Genomic DNA, 20049 nt, shown 5'->3' with positions numbered 1-20049 from the left:
ATTTTTCCCGCTACGACGTTTACTGAACAGGAAAAATATTTGTCTAACTTTGTAGAGCGGGCGATTTAGGACGTGCGCATACCTAACATGTATGTGTTTCACAGTTTTTAACTGCTTTTATATGTGTTCTAGGAAAAGGGGGGTGATTTGAATTTTTAATCCTTTTTATTTATTTATTTTTTAATTTTTTTTACTTTTTTAAACTTTTTTTTTTTGCATTTATTAGACCGCCTAGGGGTATTGACATGGGTGGGCGGTGTCGCGGATTTTCAGAGCGGTGGGGGTCGGCAAACATGGCTGCTCCGGAGCGTTAAAGTGCGCCTCCTGGAGAATCGTTAAGGTGAGGGGCAAAGTGGTAAAGTATATGTATATGTGATTGCGTGGGGTTAGGGGCGAGGCTGGAGAGGGCAATATGAATTTTGTGGCTTGCTATGGTCCAAAGTGTGTGAGATTGCAGAGATGGTGGTGTGAGTTAGGGTTTTGTGGGGGTCCTGGCACAAACATATGTGCGCTATTGTGACGAAAAGTAGCCTATTGTTTAATCGGGTGTATTAACTATGTTTGTGGAAAATTTCAGCCAAATCGGTGGAGCGGTTTTTCCGTGATTGAGGAACAAACATCCGAACATGCAAACATCCAAACACAGAAACCCACAAACTCACAAACTTTCACATTTATAATATTAATAGGATTATATTACTATTAATAATTATTATTAGATAAATAAAAGTATTTTCCTAGTTTATGGAAAATACAGAAACGTATCTATAGGTATGTGAATGATCACCAAATCTCACAAGTCATTTTTATTTAACCATGCCCAGCTCTGTGCAGCTCAGGTGTCTTGATGCTGCCAGAGCTTTCTGTGGGTGGGATTACCATGTAAAGGACTACAGTTCCCAAACTACCTCTCCCTTTCATGTACAGCAGCTTGTATGGCCCTCCGTATATGGTGTATGGTATTACTGTAATTGCTCCCTGATTCACACATAACCCAAATCTGCTACTCACACTGCATAATAGGCTGCATAGGATGTGAATCTCACCCCATTCCCAAGATCGGGAGTGAGGGAGAAAGATCCAGGGAGGAGTGAAGAGAGCAGATAGAGATGACGATGTGTTATGTCTTGCACTTTAGATATAAAAGCAGGGGTCATATTCATGTGTTACAAAAGCTGAAGCATTAACAATACTGTTAAACCATTTGCATTCATGTTTTAAAGATCAGAAAACCCCTTTAAAGGGTTGTCCACTTTCAGACCAATATTCAGAGACAAATGAATGGTTTGTATAATAAAAAGTTGTGCAATTTTCCAATATACTTTCTGTATCAATTCCTCACAGTTTTCTAGATCTCTGCTTGTTGTCATTCATTCTGTTACTTCTAGAGGATAAAACTCTGACCATGGTCATGTGATTTACGGTCCATGGTCATGTGATGAGCACACAGGTGCCGCTCGTTATAGTCACAGCACAGTAATCAGACATCTGCCTGGTAAGCAGCTGTTCACCTTTGTACTCATCACATGACCATGGACCGTAAATCACATGACCATGGTCAGAGTTTTATCCACTAGAAGTAACAGAATGAATGACAGCAAGCCGAGATCTAGAAAACTGTGAGGAATTGATACAGAAAGTAGATTGGAAAATTGTATATCTTTTTATTATACTAATAATAACATTTGTTTCTCAATATTGTTCTGAAAGTGGCCAACCCCTTTAATGGGGTCAAATGGCCAAATCTCTCCACAGATCAACTCAGCTGTAGTAAATAGGGCTAAACAGCAATACCATATACAACCTGTGGACAGATGTGTCACTGTTTTTGGAAGAAAGTAGACATACTGTAATAGATCATAATCTGCAGATCGGTGGGGGTTGGATGGTTGGGACACTCATCGATCCTGAGAACAGAGTCCTGTCTCCTCCATGGCAATAGAACAGCAAGTTGTGCATACGCTTTGCCATCTATTCTCTATGGTACTGCTAGAGATTGCCAAGTGCAATGACTGATTCCTATAGGTACATCATAACTTGCTTTGGTGGCACATACCCTTTAAGTTATAAAACCAGCCGCCACTATACAGGACTAAGGGATACCATTGAAATTCCTTGTATGTATTCTCTGAAGAAAACTATTGGACATGAGGAAATAATGACACCTGGAGCATTAATATTTACAAAGACCAAATTACTTAAAGGAAAAAAAAATGTCTCACCTATAGAATATGAAAGCCACGGCACATATACTCTGAAGGAAAAGAAAAGTCAGGAAAACTCCACTGGACAAACAGGATGTGTGAGCGTTGCTTGAGGGACATGGTGAAGTACGTGAGCCAGCCTAAAAGAAAGAAAATCATATTGAGCTGGACAGGATAAACCGCCGGCCCAGCAGACACTTCTTGAAACCAGAATATATAACACAGGTTGCCATTTAAGATATAGTTTCTCTACAATTCCACAGGGCTTTCCAGTAAAATACATTTCTGTAGTCATGGGACACCTGTCACTAGACCATACTGACTGCAGTTACAATAGCATGATCTTACTGACAGGTTCCCTTTCATTACAAGTGGAATATTTCCAACATGGCACATTATAATTGATAATATTTCAATAACACTGTCACACATTGGTTACTCTATACAACAGACTTATGTACAAGAACTACAAAAATAATCTTTAGAAGAAGATAGCGCATCAAAGCTGTGTGTGCCAAGTGTCTAACAATACTGTTCCTTCATAACAAGTGATACTATGGTCTTTTGTGAGAACTACAATAGTTTATTCATTGTAAGGTAGGGTCACACTACTGTTATTAATGTCTTAGGATATTATAGGATGAGAGCAACGGTCAATAAAGTGACTTACGCAAATGGAGCCGCTTCCTTCTGGTGTCTGTAAAAACACATAACCGAAGCTTTCTTCTATCATGTTTTTTTACATTTCTGATAGAAGAAAATGTTGTGCATGCAGAGAGCTTCCATCAATGGGAATGGGCGGCAGATAGAGCGGGCTCCGTCTGCATCTGTCCCTCTACCACCATTAATGTCCATTGCTTTCACCCCATGATGGATGACAGCAATGGACGTTTATAACAGTAGGGTTAACAGCCCCTTAGAAAGGGAAAGCAAATACAGGTCAGTAGAATTTTAGAAAACAATGAATGACAAACCTGTCACCTTGTATTTACAGGTACATTGTAGCATTTATAAGGACTGTATTGCAAAATGTAATCTTACTTTTTGATTGTGCAGATGACCAGCAATCCATGACAGGTTTTCTGTTTGTTAGCTAAAGATGCTGGCACAGAGGGCAAAATGGCAGCAGAGATCAGCAGGAGACAGGCAGGACTGAATTAGCATATGTAAGGTGTGTAGTCTGGACAGATGGCCTGGATAGCAGATGTGGGAATTGAGGACAAGTAATGAACAATTGTTGGGGTGAGGTGTCATTGCTCACTGAGCTCCCAGATAAGTTTAGATTCCACCACTGATTGTTAAGCTTGTTCTTGGGTGGGGTTTGATGGTATTACTGTGGTTGGTGGCTATGTACTCTAAGAACCAACTATCTGAATACAGTATAGATGTCTGCAGCACAGGTTACAAACAATGTACATATTTCAGAAAGGGTTCACCATTCCCAGATATGTATAGTATCAACATTATTTGTAATGCAAGAAAGACTTCTCCAGGTCTCACCGGACTTTTCACAAGGCTCTGCAGGCTTTTTCTAATGTGGCTGAAATCATCCTTCACTTCCTTGACATTGCTGGGACTTTTGGTGGTGCTTACTGAATCTTTAGATGAAGACAGGTCTTTGGCCATTTTCTTAATGTCATTTCTGTGAATACAAAACAGATGGTAATATTATGTGTAGTATTTATAGAGCATTAAGATAAAATAGAAAGGAGAATGTGTCATGTCAGCATCCTAGAGATAATGTTATGGTAATGTTATAATATGGAATGGCTGCTAGTCTATGGCCTATTAGGACCCCTCATTCAGGGTCGGACTGGGGTGTCTAGGGCCCACCAGTGGAATTGTTTCTAGGGGCCCACCACCAGGAACCTGCAGACCAGCGATACCGAGACAGGGCAGCTAAAGGTAATACCATCTCAGGAGCCATGCTGCTCACCCGCCATACAATGTGCAACAACATACTACCTAAACCTACTGCTACACTCTGTATGGAAAGTGATCAGCATGGCTCCTAGAAATGTTACCATTACCTGTAGCCAGGCTGTCCTGGAAGAGCTAATCTGCAGAGGTCCTGGATGTTGTATCATCACAGATGTAATACTGATGGCCTATCCTAAGGACAGACCATCAACATTATAAAGATGGATAAATCCTTTAAAGATTTGTCCAGGAATTGGATCAACCCACTTGCCTGGCGGGAGGTGTAAAATAAAAAAATAAATAAAAAGCGCCTTCACCTGTCCCCATTGCTCCATTGTCCGCCGCCAGTGTCCATTTAGTCTCGTGCCGGCACCTCCTTGCTGGGAGTCCTGCACCTCATGGGACCACTGAAACCAATCAGATACAGGATTTCCAGAAATGAGGCCATGAGACCGAACGGACACAGGCAGGAGGATAACGGGGCGCTGGGGACAAAAGCTCAATGAAAACCACTGGGTCTCACTGTTGTGCCTAATCTTTAAAGAGGACCTTTCACCATTTGGGGCACATGTGGATTAATACACTGTTAGAAAGGCGTTTATGTCAGTCAATCAGTAACACCCTTCCTCACAGTAGCGTCTATTGCGCTGTACTGTGTGAGGGGGCTTTGCTTACCGCCTAGTGATGACGCTGAGCGGTGAGGAACGCTTCCGATCTCACAGTACAGTGCAATAGGCGCTGCTGGGAAGAAGAACGTTCCTGACTGACTGTCAGAAATGCCCTTCTGACAGTGAAGCGCTACGGTACCGGCACCGATAGCTCTTTACTGGGGGCACAGAACAGGAAAGCTGCACTGAATTCAGCGCACTGTCGGCTTTCTAGCGGTATATAAAACCGCATGTGCCCCAGGAGGTGAAAGGTCCTCTGTAACATCTCAATATACTGTACATCATACTAAAAGGATAAGACCTAACACAGCGTCCCACAGCCAAAAAGCTTTTTTCAGAAACTCCACAGAGGTTTGCTCTGAGGACTTTCTGTTTCCATTATACCTATACTGCAACACTACACACTCATACATATACATTCATATATACTCACATATATACTCATATATATATATATATATATATATATATATATATATATATATATATATATAGCATATACACATTTATGTACATTCATATACCATATATACTATATATACTCACATATATACATACACTCACACATTATTATAGCATACTGTATATACACACACATACCTGTATACAAACATACAGTCCTCACACAGTATACAAGACACATGCTTTAACCCTTAAGTACTATCATGGTGTCTATCATAATGATATGTGTGTGATAGTGGTGTATGATAGACACCATGATAGGACTTAATGGTTAAACAAATGTACACATATACATATTCAACATTACATTTTACTAAAAAAAAGGAAAAAATATACTCACATTTGTGGATCATTGCAGCAGCAGACTCCTCTGTCCCCACACGGGCCGATGTAAGCGATGACTCACTGCTGGGAGGGGGAGGGGAAGGAAGTCCGGGCTGCAGAGAGAGCGCTTCTAAAGATTGCAGGGATAGCAGCTGCCCCTGGTGTGCTCCGTCCTCCGGATGTATACTTTCCTTATATTAATAGGGAAAGTATAGCATCGGCAGGAGGCCCCTCTGTGTAAGTGTCGGGGCCCTGGGAAACTGGCAGCCGGGCATCTTTAGTAATTACAGCGCTGCCGGCAGCCTGGGGCCCCGAGCTTACCGATCGGGCCCCTGCCACTAGCAGTGCTCAGTTTATCAATGCAAATGCACTGGACAGGGGCCCAAACCAGCCCCTGACATCCCGATCGGGCCCCTGACCAGTGCTTCTGCATTGACGAAATGAGCACTGTCAGTCCAGGCTGGGGCCTACCGGGGGATTCCCCGGTACCCTGGCGGGCCAGTCCGACCCTGCCCTCATTTGTCTAGAATGGGCATGTTCAAGGCCATCCTTTTAATCAATCTTCCAAAGTAACAATTGCTAAAGTATTTTCTGCACAAGAATACATCAGAATAACTCTATATACAGTACTGGCCATCGAGTATATTGGAGAATAATAGCTCACTCCAGAGATAACAAAGTAGAAAATCTCCATTAAGGTTCTTGGTATTAAAACTCCTGCTGAACACGACCAGCCTCTCATACTTAACTACACCCCTTCCTAGCCGATATTAAATATCAACTGTCTAACACACACATCTCTAACATTTTCTTGATGGGTAGAAAAAATGTCTTAAAAATGTTACTCTATGTAATACAAACTGTCCCTATTACCCTTCCTACTTTCTTCTTCAGCAGTCTTTGCAGCCTTTTCAGCTCATTCCTGCGGCAGGGCTTTTGACCACTTCTAGATTTTTCCTTACTCATTCATCACAAAGAATATGGAGGCTTTGCTCTCCCTGATCCTTACACATACCATAAAGCTATCCACCTTGCTCATTGGCTAGATGTAGCTACCAACAGATTCCCCCACTCCCTACCACTGGTTTCTATGGTCCCTGCAACTTAAAACAGACAAAAACCAGGCTTTAAGTGATATTACCAAGGGAGTACTATTCGTAACTGGCAAGATTTCACCTCATCATTCTCCCAATGGGATCAGCCCACCTCTTTTCTTCCTCTAAACCTCATCAACACCTCCAGATCTTCAATTCCCATGGTCTAGTCTCCTCCAGGTCCCTATACACACCTCATTGACAACTCAGACTCCACCTGATCTGCTAACTCTTCTTCCTATGGAAGACCAACCCCACATATCCTTCATACACATCCGCTCCTTACACCTCTCCTACAGATCCTTCTACCGCTCTGTTATTTTTCCTTTCCAGAGCCCTAACTAGCTTGAGAAACTGCCCCAATCTGATACCCGTGAGGTATCACCCACTCTCCTGCCCAAACCTTACTAGATTAGAGAGTAGGAAAGGGAACGGGGACTCTTGTTCTCTCCAGCTAACATCAAACACATCTTGCTGTGCTTCCATGGCTTCTCTAGGTGGATCAAAATCCCAAAGAATTCCTTTAAGCTATTTACTAGAATGGTACAGATCTCCAGTTGTTCTGAATCGTATTAACCCGTCCATACCAGACCTATGTCAGAGATGTGACTCATCTGCAGGCTCTCTCTCGCACCTCTAACCTGCCCAAAATTAGACCCTTTTGGAAGGCTATAGAAAGGGAAATCAAAGCAATCTGCTGAATAGATATGAAACTCCACCCTTAGACCATTTTACTCCAGATTACATTCCCAGGAAATCCTGTCTGGTTACTTGGCCCATTCAGGGAGCTAAATTGCTAATCCCACTAGTGTGACATGAGACAGAGCCCCTTCCATCCATAAATAGCGATAGAGAATCAATCAACTCCATAGGTTTGAAGAACTCTGTAGTCGACTTGACTACCCTCCTCCCACCCTCTCTTGCCCCCATCCTCCCACACCCCCTGGTAACAGGCCTACACGTCTACCCGTCGGCTTCTTTGATCATTGCTGTCTCATTATTGTACCCTACACTGCCAGCCCTTTCTACAACCAGTCCTTCTGGTCAGCATTCCTGCCCTCTGGATTATGTTCTTTTCTTATTAGCATTAACCTCAGGCTCAGAAATGCAAGTTTGTATTTTTGCTCTGCATGTTTCTGTTTCATCCTGACTTCATTGAGCTTATGTCTGTTATTAAGAAATATTTTGGAAAAAAATGAATAAAAATTGATAAAGTAGAAAATCTAATGTAAGACATCTCCAAAAGACATAATTTGTTACGTTTTCACTTAGTTAAAGCTAAGAAATGATCATCTGCAGTTTCCTGGTTTTATCTCATACATTGCTATAAATAGGTCTATAGTGACTAAGGTTGCAAGAACATCATTAAATGCGAAAAATCCTGTACAACTACGGTATATTATTCCACAAGGTCAGCACTCAAAGTCATTTCTCAGTTGTGATTCTCTTCCAGGCCCTGATGTGTAGATTCATTAGGAAGAATTAGATCTACAAAACAAGTCATAGATCTCATTACCGACGTCTAAGACTCATCGAGGCCTGTGGGTCAAATAATGCCCAGATGCTTGGAAAGGGCAATCCAGTATATGCCAAGACAATACTAAGGGAAAAAGTCAGTGACCCAAACATTACTATGTCAAAACACATTACACAGATTTTGCCACCAAGACATTATTAAAAGAGTAGTAAGATTTTTCTTAGGGCTTAATAAACCCATGTAGATTACATTTTCATATATTAATTGGGTTTCTACAGTTATACATATCGTGCCTTTCTCCAAATGAACCATAGGATACTGTGCTACCAGCAAAGCCTAGCCAGAAGACAAAACCGTATGATAATGCTTCATGCTAAATATCTACAAGAAATATTAACATATGCAGCACCCAGAAGAGAAACGCAATGGTATGCAGCAAAGGGTACAACCTATATGATAGTGATCAGTATACAGTATATTAACAAAGGTCGCTGTCAAGGCAATTATAAATGTAGCCCATAGTACGAGGGTAGTCTGAAAAGTTTCCGACCTCTCACATGTAGATGGCAACACTCGTCAACCAAAGTTGGGGAATGTGTTTACGCATGTGTTGGAATGTACTCCCAAAAATTTCAGCCATTTTGCACCAGCGGTTTTTCCTTAACAGTCGTTGAAGTGAGTCGATGCGAGTGATTTTGTGAAAATGGATAAAATTGAATATCGAACTGTTTTTGTTTCTGGGGTGTAGCGACAAAACGCTGATTTATTGCGCCTAAACTGCGCCAACATAGCTTTGCAAATGTTCATCCGAATACGTTTTTGGTCCAGAGTGAGCAATCGCGGTTAGCTTTCTCATCCCTAAAATTTCAACCAATATGTGGCAAACACGTTCTTTCGATATGCTCATAGCCTCTGCTATCTCTCTAACCTTCATTCGACGGTTCTCTAGCACCATTTGGTGAACTTGAGCAATGTTTTTGTTCGTGGTTGCAGTTTTTGGCCGTCCCGAACGTTCGTCAACCAAGCTGGTACGGCCACGTTTAAATTCAGCTGCCAAAATTTAACGGTGGTACATGATAGTGCAGAGTCCTCGTACACAGCATCCAACTCGTCTTTAATTTGTGAAGGCTATTAACTTTCAAAAACAAATATCTAATGACTAGAGATGAGCGAGTAGTGTTCGATCGAGTAGGTGTTTGATCGAATACTACGGTATTCGAAATACTCGTACTCGATCGAACACTGCTAGCTGTTCGAAGTTTAAGGTTTGATGCAGAACCAGCGTTGATTGGCAGAATGCTATACATTCTGCCAATCAACGCTGGTTCTTCTCTTACCTTTCCGAAGTCTTCTCCGCGCTGCGTCCCCGCGTCCTCTTCCGGGTGGAATTCACTCTGCCTAGGCATCCGGCCTAGGCAGAGCCGACTGCGCATGCGCGGGCATACACGCGCATACACACGCATGCGCAGTCGGCTCTGCCTAGGCCGGATGTCTAGGCAGAGTGAATTCCACCCGGAAGAGGACGCAGGGACCCTGCATCGGGAGAAGACTTCAAGCAGAATCCAGCCCGACCGTCACTTGTGGACTTGGCAAGTATGATTTTATCGAATGTTGCCCCTGAAACGAGCATTTCCCCCCATAGACTATAATGGGGTTCGAAATCCGTTCGAACAGTCGAACAGTGTGCGGCTGTTCGAATCGGATTTCGAACCTCGGACACTTTAGTGTTCGCTCATCTCTACTAATGACAATTCGATATTTGATTTTATCCATTTTCACAAAATCACTCGCATTGACTCACTACAACGATTGTCAAAGAAAAACCGCTGGTGCAAAATGGCTGAAATTATTGTGAGTACATTCCAACGCATGCACAAACACATTTCCCAAGTTTGGTTGTCGAGTGTTGCCACCTACATGTGGAGATCGGAAACTTTTCAGACTACCCTCGTATAACCACCATACAAATATGTTACTGAGCAGACAATTTTGAGCAATTTTATTAGTTTAATTTTATATTTTATTAGTAAATTATGCTATTTTAATGGTAACAATCATTTAGCTGTCACCACTAGCACATCCTCGGATATTTAAGCAAAATCTGTATTTAGCACTATGTCCAGCTTAATACTGGTACTGTAGAAGTCTATGGAGAGCATCAGAGTGCTTGTCTCAATCCCTAAAACAAAGCCTAGAACCCATGAGGTGCCTGAGCAAATGAATACTTCATTCAGTATAGAGACACAGGCACAGGCGGGCACAAGTTATGAACCTGGACTGAATCTGGAATGATGTGTTGAAGATATAGCCAATGCACTTGGACTGTGCATTAGGTTTTGCAGGGAACATATATAAACATACAGTACCAGTCAAAAAGTAGGATATTACACACTTAAGATTCTGAGAGAAGGACCAGTTACAAACAGAAGGGATCTATTGTACCATATGAAGAAGTTTGCACTCTCCCGCATCTTACTACAACACACAACGCGTTTCGGTGTTAAGTGATAATTTTTTCAAGCGTGAAACTGGGTTTATACACTTGCAAAGGAAGTCAGTTTACAACTAAACACGTTGTGAGCTGCGGTTTGGAATAAAGGAAACTATTCTATAAAATGCAGGTGAGTGCCGATTTCTTCATATGCCACAACAGAACCCTTCTGGTCCTTCACTCGGAATCTCCTGACGCCCCATGATGTCCTTGGTGATTATGTGGATCCAATTGCTCTATGACCCAAGATTGTGATCACTGTCTACAAAAGGAGTTGTGACCTTTTTCATAACAACAAAAAGATGAGGGGTCATCTAGATGTATCTTGGCCTATCAACCATTTCTGCCATTGATGATCACCAGTATTACACTATGCACTGCGTGGTTCCTTATTCCTTTTGTTACTCACTTGAGATCCTTTATCATGGCGAGTAGATCAGGCATTCCATTCATGATAGTTTCAAGACTACTGTGCACCTAGGAAATATGTGAGAGGAATTGTCCGTCACGTCATGGTCAACGTAATACACAAAAAGGGGTTCCTGTTACTACAATACGTCATAAAGTTTCCATTTGCCGGAATCAATGAAAATGCTAAGATAAATTGTAAAGTACAAGCTTAAAAAAATGTCTTCTTTTTATAGAAGGAGAAATGGACTAAAGTGGATCATAGGAAAATCTAATCATACAAACAAAGGGCAAGGTATTTTTTTGTGGCTGGACAAATCAAAGCTAAAAAAAATATGTATATGAAACATATGAAATATATGAAACTATTTTAACAGTTTAGATTTTCTCCTGTTGGATTTATACATATAAAGCAGAAACACATCACAGATATACATGAGAGCGGCAAGAGGTCATGGACATTTGAGTAAGCAACTCTCTCCTCACTGGTTCCCCACAGTTCCCCAGTACTGGACTTCCTGGTCCATCTTGACACACAGTAAAATGACCACTGGGTCTATCACTTGCTAAGGAAGGCCACCTTTTTGACCAGTGAGTGGTCATTTCCAATGAGCAAAGATGGAGACGTGCAAGGGACACTGGATGTGTTGGAACTCCGGACAGCAGGGAATCCGTGCGAAAAGTGTAGTTTGTCTCTATATTTTGAATCCATGCCATAAGAACATGGAATAATTACATTATGTTCCTAAGTCTGTAGTTGGACAAATTACCAAATATCTACAAAATACCTATAAAGTGGCCTTTGATAGCATATAAATACTTACAATAGAAGCCAACTGATAAAAAAAAAATAAAAAAATATAGATGTAAATGTAGAGGCATTAACCCCTTCCCACCGCAGGCATGTTTTCAATTTTTGTTTTTGACCCCTTACTTTCTTAAGCCCATAACTTTTTTTTATTTTTTATTCATAGATCTGTATGAGGGCTTAATTTTTGTGGGACAAATGTACTTTATAGCAGTATCATTTAGTATTCTGTATGATATACTGGAAAGCTAGAATAAAATTCAGAACAGGGTGGAATCAGAAAGAAACTGTGTTTGTTCAACTTTCTTACGGGTTATGTTTTTACAGCATTCACTGTGCAGCCAAAATGAAATTTTACGGGTTGGTACTATTATGGCAATACCAAATTTATTACGTTTTTTACATTTTAACACCCTTAAAATTTCTTGGAGTTACAATGTTATGGCTCTTTTGATTTTTTTCCCCCATGGCAGCGTTCACCACAATGCATTGTAATGCAGCCTATAATGCAGGTATGTATGGACACAGAGAGAAGTGAAGTATAACGGCACTGTATAAATACGAGCTGAACGTACAATACACAGTAGCAGCAGTCACAGCAATCGCTCCCTGTGCCAGCCTAATATGCCCACTGGCTCATAATTCCCTCTAAAATCTCTATCAATTTATTGTAAATCTGAGTGATCTGTGTTGGACTAACCTCAAAAATGTAGAAATTTTTGGGAAAATTGTATCAAATTACATTTGTACTAAATCAATTTGCTAATCTCTAACATTAACTATTTTCTTCTAATATTTTGCATACAGATTTCTATATTAAATGAATTAAACTGTGGAGTCGGAGTCATGAAGGCAGAGTCTGAGTTGAAACAAAACAAACAAATAAAAGTCAAGTTTTAATGTTTCTTGGGTAGTTAGTGTCACCTGCCCTTCTGTGATACCAGAGTCTGAGTTGGGACAACTTTTAGGTGGAGTTGGAAAAAAGTTATCGACCCAGACTTTAAACTAAAATAATTTTTAGTTGTGCCATACAATTATTAATCTTGTATACTTAATTAGATGACTATTTTGATGTAAATTCACTTTCGTAGGCATTCAGTTACTAACTTTTTACTGAATTAGAGGATCTTTTACACTTCGGACTGACCGTGGCTGCCAGCCATTTATGAAGTAATATGAGCAGGAATCTGATCGATTCAGAGTTGGTGGTTTGGCTGACCAACTCCACGGCCCTGTATATTACACATAGTACATGTACATTACATGCATGTGTCCTGGGTGTAAGTATTCTGAACCATTTTTCAGATTCATTCCTTTGGATTAGTTGCATGTCTCATTTTTAATACAAGCAGCACATGCGGGAAGCTTACACTCACAAACATTTTATCCTGCTGAATAAAAGGAAACAAAACAGAAAACCCTTTCTCTAATCTCTTAATCCTTGAAATCATAAGCGGTTTAAGACCACAGCATCTAAGTAATGAATGAATGAGTAAGTGAATGGGAGGGGGAAGTTCATAAGCCGGAAACAGTTGCAAAGAGTTTTCCTTTACAGGCAGTCTGTTGTTGTCCTGTTCTTAGCAAACAAGCTTTATGCACAGTACTATATATATATATATATATATATATATATATATATATATATATATATATATATATATATATATATATATATATATATATTTCCCTGAACTCTTCTACTCACATGCTCCTGGCTCACGGTGGTAGTCTCATTGACTTTTGAGCGACTTAAAAGATCTCGGTGCCTGATCTGTTCCTCTAGAGTCATATTCAGTCTGGTTTTCAGTACTCTCGCTTCCTCCAGCAACCGGTTTTGTCCAAATAATATCATCTCCAGTTCTCGTTGACTGTCTGATTCAAACTCATCCCCCTCTGACCATGATGAACATGTAGGCAAGAGATTATGGATAAGGAAAAAGAATTAAATAAATCAGTCACTTTTTAGTGCCTTTCAAGAAAAGCTGCAATCTGATTGAAAATAACCTTGTGGATATGTTCAAGTGTTGAGTCTAGAATTAAAAATGGAAAAAGCGGGTGTTCTATGTTTGGTATTGTGATTCCTCCAGCTGTTCATTGTCAGGATGCAATATGCGGTGATGGCTTCCCCTTGAAGCTGAAGGCCTTGGACAGGAGTGGGGATAGGTAAATGAAATCCGTCTGTTACCTGCTGGAGTATTTCAGTAGGTAGTGGCCTAAAGCCCCTTTATGGAGGCCAGTATGAGGGACTGCAAGGGGTCAGTTATTGTTTGGGCCTGTAACAAGGGCACTTAGTGTTTGTGGACCTGTAATGGGTGCACACACTGTTTGGGGACAGTATACTATATAGAAGCCAATAGAGGAGGCAGTATATTGTACATAGGCCAATAAAGAGGAAATATAGTCTTGTGGAGAGTCAGTAAAGCCATATACCATGTGTGTGTGGGTTGGGGGGGGGGAGGGGGCATTATGCTGTCTGGGAGCCAGTAAAGGAGGTGTTATACTGTGGGGGCTCCCACGTCAATAGGCATGCTATATGGCTTTCTAAGTTCCTCCCCTGGTCCTGTGGCTATTGTAGCCTTGGCACTTGATTCAAGCAATGTGGAAAATTGTACTATGGGGCAGGAAACAGTGCCAAGTGTTACGTCCGATAGCAGACTGCAGAGAAGCAGTGAATGTGGCCCCGTTACAGCCCCACTATATCTGAAATATTGAAGACAATGATAATAACTTGTAAATCTCGGCAAGGTAGGATAAAAGGGAAGTCTGTGTCATCAGATAATGGGAGATTTGATGGGAAGGCTACACAGAGGCACCATACACTAGGATCTATGATAACTGCAAAATGTCTCCTCAGTCTTCCCCAGTTTGGTCAGAAAGCATGATGTATGTAACAGAGACAATGTTTATAAATACAATTATACTGCCTTCTTTTATTTCAATCAATTTCTGGCTCCTTTGTCACATTTTATTAATGGTGACAAAATATTGCCCCATATTTAGTATTTCCAGTTAGGCCTATAACAGTCTGCAGTCTAGTTGAAACTATGAGCCAAACATGAAATTATTGCCAAGTGCCTTTATAACCTATCTGTATATATAAGCAAAGAGAATATGACATAACAATGGAGAATTTTAAGATTCACACCTTGTACAGGATTTTTCTTCTGGAAGTCTTGCATATTCTTTTCCAGTTCTTTCTGAAATTCTTCATATTCTTTTTCAAACTTTTCCCTTTCGTCCTTTGAGATCTGAGCTCTTGGAGACTTTGATGGAGAATAGTTATTTCATACAGACCAATTACACGAAGGAGTAAATGGTCCAATAATACAGAAATGCAGATAAACCTGACCTCAGGTATTTTCTACCCTAACAAGTCTCTTTTAGATACTATTTTCAACCTAGGTTTCACCATATTCCTAACAGCGGCCAAGGGGACCAGATGCTAAGGATGGCCCATTCAGATGGAGGAATAATGTCACTTGAAAAGTATCCACAATACAACAGAGTTAAAGGGAGTCTATCACGATAAACCAGCATACCAAGCCAATCTAGAAGACCGAGAAATACTCTACATTGTTCGTTCCTCTGTTACTCCTCCAAGAAATTAAGAAATAAAGTGCTAACTGGATATTACCATTGCACTTGTCAAAGGGGTATGTGCCTACACAGTATGATAGTATCAGCACTAACTGGACACTCTTAGATAATTTAGGTAACTTCCAATTCAATTATTAAAAAAAACCTAAACTAAATAAATGAGGAGGAATAAGAAAAGAATAACACAATGGAGAAGTGTAAGAAAAGATACTACAAAAATGTTATATTACAGGCAATACAATCATGACAGGTCCTTTTTAGAGTGAAGCATTCAGCTGCCAACAGGAGGCGCTGCTAGCACATGTATACAGCTATTCCTGTATTCAATAAGAGCTGTATACATTTGAAAGTTTCCTGCCTGAATTTCTATACAATTCCAGGAATCAGTTACCAGATTTTGGATGCCCTCCTGTGTCCCCCATACTCCTCAACTGGATTTGGCTGGTCAATAATGCCTTGCCCGTTAAAAAATGGATACATAAAGATAGAGATAAGGAGGAATAATTTCAGGACATCTGGAATAAATGACTGGACTCCCCTTCTACCCTCCTATCTTCTTCACTTGACCTTACTAAGCCACCCAGAGATTAGCACATAGTCTTTCTTGTAGGGGATTATTGCTGACAGTTCTCTCTTGCCCCTTTGACCCCAGGAGGTGGACAGGATCTGGATGAACTGGTTAAAGGGACACCAAAGGTTATGCTTTTGTTTCTGACAACTCTGTGTTATGCTGTTACGTCTCTATTGTCCTGCTGGATTGTGGTTACATAGGCCCAGTGTGGACTTTTTCGCCGCATTTACACCTTTCTGGTCGAAGACATGTTCCTGTACATCTTTTGCATTTATTCTCAGTAAAGTTATTGTTGATTTTTATACAGCGCCAACCAAATAAGATAATAGCAGAATAAATATCTTGGTAAGCAGCAACCTTTAGGCAGCTGAATAGAATATTTTCCTCTGAATATGTCTGCTACTGCTGGAGTTACGGCCCCAAATAATATCACTGTCTCTACCCCACCAAAGAGATAAAATAAGTGTGACAGAAAGACAAAATACATAGGCGTGAAAAAGAGACAGTAACCAATGAGATTTCAAGGTTTACTTTCGAGATGGATCTGAAAAATAGAGTAACAATGGCACCTGTTCTCTTAAGCTATCAAGGGGCAGATATATCATACGGCAGCCTGCCAGTAGGCAAAGGGTTCAACACCACACCACTGAAGTCTTAGAAGAGCATGGAGCTTTATGATGAATAACCTGCTACTGATAGAATTGGTGGCCCATTAGAAGGGATACACACATGTTAAGCAGTCTCTTTGCCCCTATCATTGTGTGCAGCTACAAGAGTCTGCATATAAGCTAACCACCAGATGGTATAAATCTCCAGCCTTGATAAATAAATATTCTCCAGAAGCTTCGCCCCTTATGCTGGTGTTGCCATATGGAAAACCCAACAATATCTCCATATCTGGTGGGATTAGGCCCTATTGGAAACTAGCCCAACAGATTCTAGACCACATCTGCAGCCACTCGATCCCCTATCCATTGTTGATATCTTCTGACACCTCTGGCCTGCTTTGCCGCCCAGATTCCCGAAACAACTCTGGCTCTATCTCCTGTCAATGGCCAAAGCTCCCATCCCCTGATACTGAACCTCTGAATCTCTCACCTTCTTAGGAAAATAGCCCAGATTAATCGAATTGAAGAGCTATGTTTTTTGGAGTTGGGCTCTTATTGTACCTGGGCACCTTGGTACTCTTTCACTACAGACATAACTTGGAGACACATGTGGACTGATTCTACTACATTACATTACTTTGACATTACTTAGTAGTAGTTCTGATTGATATCATAGAACCTCATATTTTGAGAGCCTGATTCCTTTTTTTGTCTTACTTTAGCGAATATTATCATTATTTATATTGACTACTTGTTTTATATGTACTTCAGACCCATCCTCTATATAAGCCAATGCTTTTCTTTATTTTCTGTAATTCATTTAAAAAAAATCAATAAAAAGATATTCTAGCACAGGGACTCTATGACGACTATGTTCATCCCTGATGCTTTCATAAAAGAGGACTGGCATGCTTTGATAATATACCACACTTTCCATTGGCCATGGCTGACTTTTGATGCTACAGTATGTGCCATTATCACATTTCTTACAATTACAAATAGCTTGGGGGCCAAGAGACACACACAGAGTTTGGGCTATCTATGACTGATCTATCTCTGGGCCAGCAATATATACACAAAGCCTTCTTTCTGGCTGCCATTGCTTTATACTATACAAATACCATTTACATTAGTGTCTACAGGACCTGTAGATGTGAAGTCACACTATTGGCTTCAATCTGAATTGAGGAAAGGAAATAGAAATAATTATAAATCATGTACTGAAAATATTGTTGTACCTCTTCCCAGGTTGTGCTTAGACTGTATACCATAAAAGAGAGGACATCATGGTCATCTGTAAGATATAAATGAGTATTTCTCCATGTAAGTGCAGGTGCTTGCCTGAGCCAGCAAAACTGTATACAATTTCTTGCATTTTTCAATACTAAATAAAACAGTGCAGAAAGTTATAATAATGTAATGTACATCCATATTTGCCCAGATTTTTATGGAAAATACACTGTCTAATGTTCTACATAAACAATGGCGCCACCTAGTGCCACCTATTTGAGGTTACAGGATAAGTTGCTTAGTGTCCTCTTTTGGGCCAAGGTTTCCATGTACAGGATTTACAAAAATAAATGACTTTTCAGTTATGTTAATACTCTAACAATGTCCTTGCAATGTCTATGAGAATGAAATGACAAGCTCAGCCCAACATATAGTATAATTCCAGTACACATACTAGTGTCCTATATTAACAGTGTGTACTCATTATAATGTGTCAGAGATAAACAACAAAATTATGAATATAATTTTATTCCTATTTATTTTTGTAGCATGCCTGTGTCTATACACCCAGCAATGGCCTTCAAAATAATGGGGCAGGTTGATGCTCAAGACACGGACTTTGTCCATAATGGCACGTTGCCTTATTACCGGCTCATTTCTGTGGACATCTTAAATTTGCAAAACAATTTCTCTATAAAAGTGATCCTTTATCGTGCAATCCAAGTACAAAACCTACAAAAATTTGGTATAAGAATAGAAATAATCCACAGGCTCACAAATCACCTGCTAGCACTGATGTAGCGGCAGAAATTCCAAAATATCCAGAGGATGGGATCACCATGTTAGGTACCACTGCACACACCTCATATGCACTACCGCTAGGGGAGAAGCCAGTCTGCACAGCGACCTAAACAAAAAACAAACAAGTTACTACAGAGCAATAAGAACTTTCCAATAGTCGGTGAGAGGTATGTCCTGTGTAGAGTATACTTGGTATGTCATGTGTAGAGTATATTCCCCAGCTCTGTCCTGGGGAGCACCCTGGACCCAATATAGGTGGTGGGTGACAGAAGGACATTGTCCGTGATAATCTCCATGCTGGAGAACAACTCTCATCCCATGTATGAGACCATGATAGCACTATGATAGCACTACTGTAGTACTGTCAGTGACCGACAGCTCCACCCCAAGTGTGAGAAGAAGTGTTATCAGAGGTCCTTCGTCCCAACTGCGGTCTGGCTGTATAATCCACATCAGGCTAAGCGAAGATCACTCCACACAGAGAACTAAATGATCCTTGTTTTTCTTCTATCTTAGGGAGCGTTCACATTTCAGTCAGTGTCCGACTGCTAGTGTCCGCTGCTAATGTCTGTTGAAAATCTTGCGCGGACATTAGCATCGGACACTAGCTGTGTCCGTGACATTTTGCATTGATTTAAATGGACATCGGGTGCGTTCTTTTACTGTCCGTGGGTGTCCTTAAGTGTCCGTTCCCAAAGATGTCCGACTTTTCAAGCGGACAACAAAAACCTACATGTCGGGTTTTGCTGTCCGCTTGAAAAGTCAGACATCTTTGGGAACGGACACTTAAGGACACTCACGGGACAGTAAAAGAACGCACGCGATGTCCATTTAAATCAATGCAAAATGTCATGGACACAGCTAGTGTGCGATGCTAATGTCCACGCAAGATTTTGAACAGACATTACCAGCGGACACTAGCTGTCAGACACCAAGGGTACTGTGTAGGCCCCCTTATTTGCAATGACTCCTAGTATCTTTTTTATCTTCTATTCTGAGCTTGTATGTGTTTTTCTCTTGTAATATATTACTGTATTATCATGCTACTGTAACACACTTTCCCCATGACGGGACTATTACAGGATTATCTTATCTTATACTTGGTATGTCATGTGCAGAGAATAGTTGGTATGTCAAGTGCAGAGTGTACTTTGTAATGAATATTCATTTCTTAAAATGCAAACAATGCTAAGTTCACATTAGTGTCGGCTATCCAGAGAACAGATAGGCAGACCACTATGGGCTCGTTCACATCTGCGCCCGGTCTCCGTTCATGCAGGTTTCCGTTTCCTGCACAAAACTGAGCAGGAGATGGAAGCCTGCAGGACTCTTTCATACCCATTCATTTGAATGGGTTTGAAAGATGTCCGGCCATGAGTGGCGGTG

At 40.7% G+C, this 20049-nt stretch overlaps 1 protein-coding gene across 1 annotated transcript in view; it reads right to left on the bottom strand.

Annotated features, from left to right (window-relative positions):
• Positions 1-2218: 2218 nt before the first annotated feature.
• Positions 2219-20049, bottom strand: part of LMAN1L (lectin, mannose binding 1 like) — a 31661-nt gene continuing 13830 nt past the window's right edge. Inside the window, exons 7-13 of the mRNA XM_075275847.1 lie at positions 18646-18769; positions 17871-17926; positions 15002-15119; positions 13562-13749; positions 11050-11117; positions 3705-3846; positions 2219-2344 (exon numbers count right to left, since the gene is read on the bottom strand). Of these exons, the coding sequence (XP_075131948.1) occupies positions 2219-2344; positions 3705-3846; positions 11050-11117; positions 13562-13749; positions 15002-15119; positions 17871-17926; positions 18646-18769 (822 nt within the window). The remainder of the gene's footprint in view (positions 2345-3704; positions 3847-11049; positions 11118-13561; positions 13750-15001; positions 15120-17870; positions 17927-18645; positions 18770-20049) is intronic.

The sequence above is a fragment of the Leptodactylus fuscus genome, chromosome 5, assembly GCF_031893055.1.
Source record: "Leptodactylus fuscus isolate aLepFus1 chromosome 5, aLepFus1.hap2, whole genome shotgun sequence".
Taxonomy (NCBI): domain Eukaryota; kingdom Metazoa; phylum Chordata; class Amphibia; order Anura; family Leptodactylidae; genus Leptodactylus; species Leptodactylus fuscus.
This window is presented reverse-complemented; position numbering and strand designations above follow the sequence as displayed.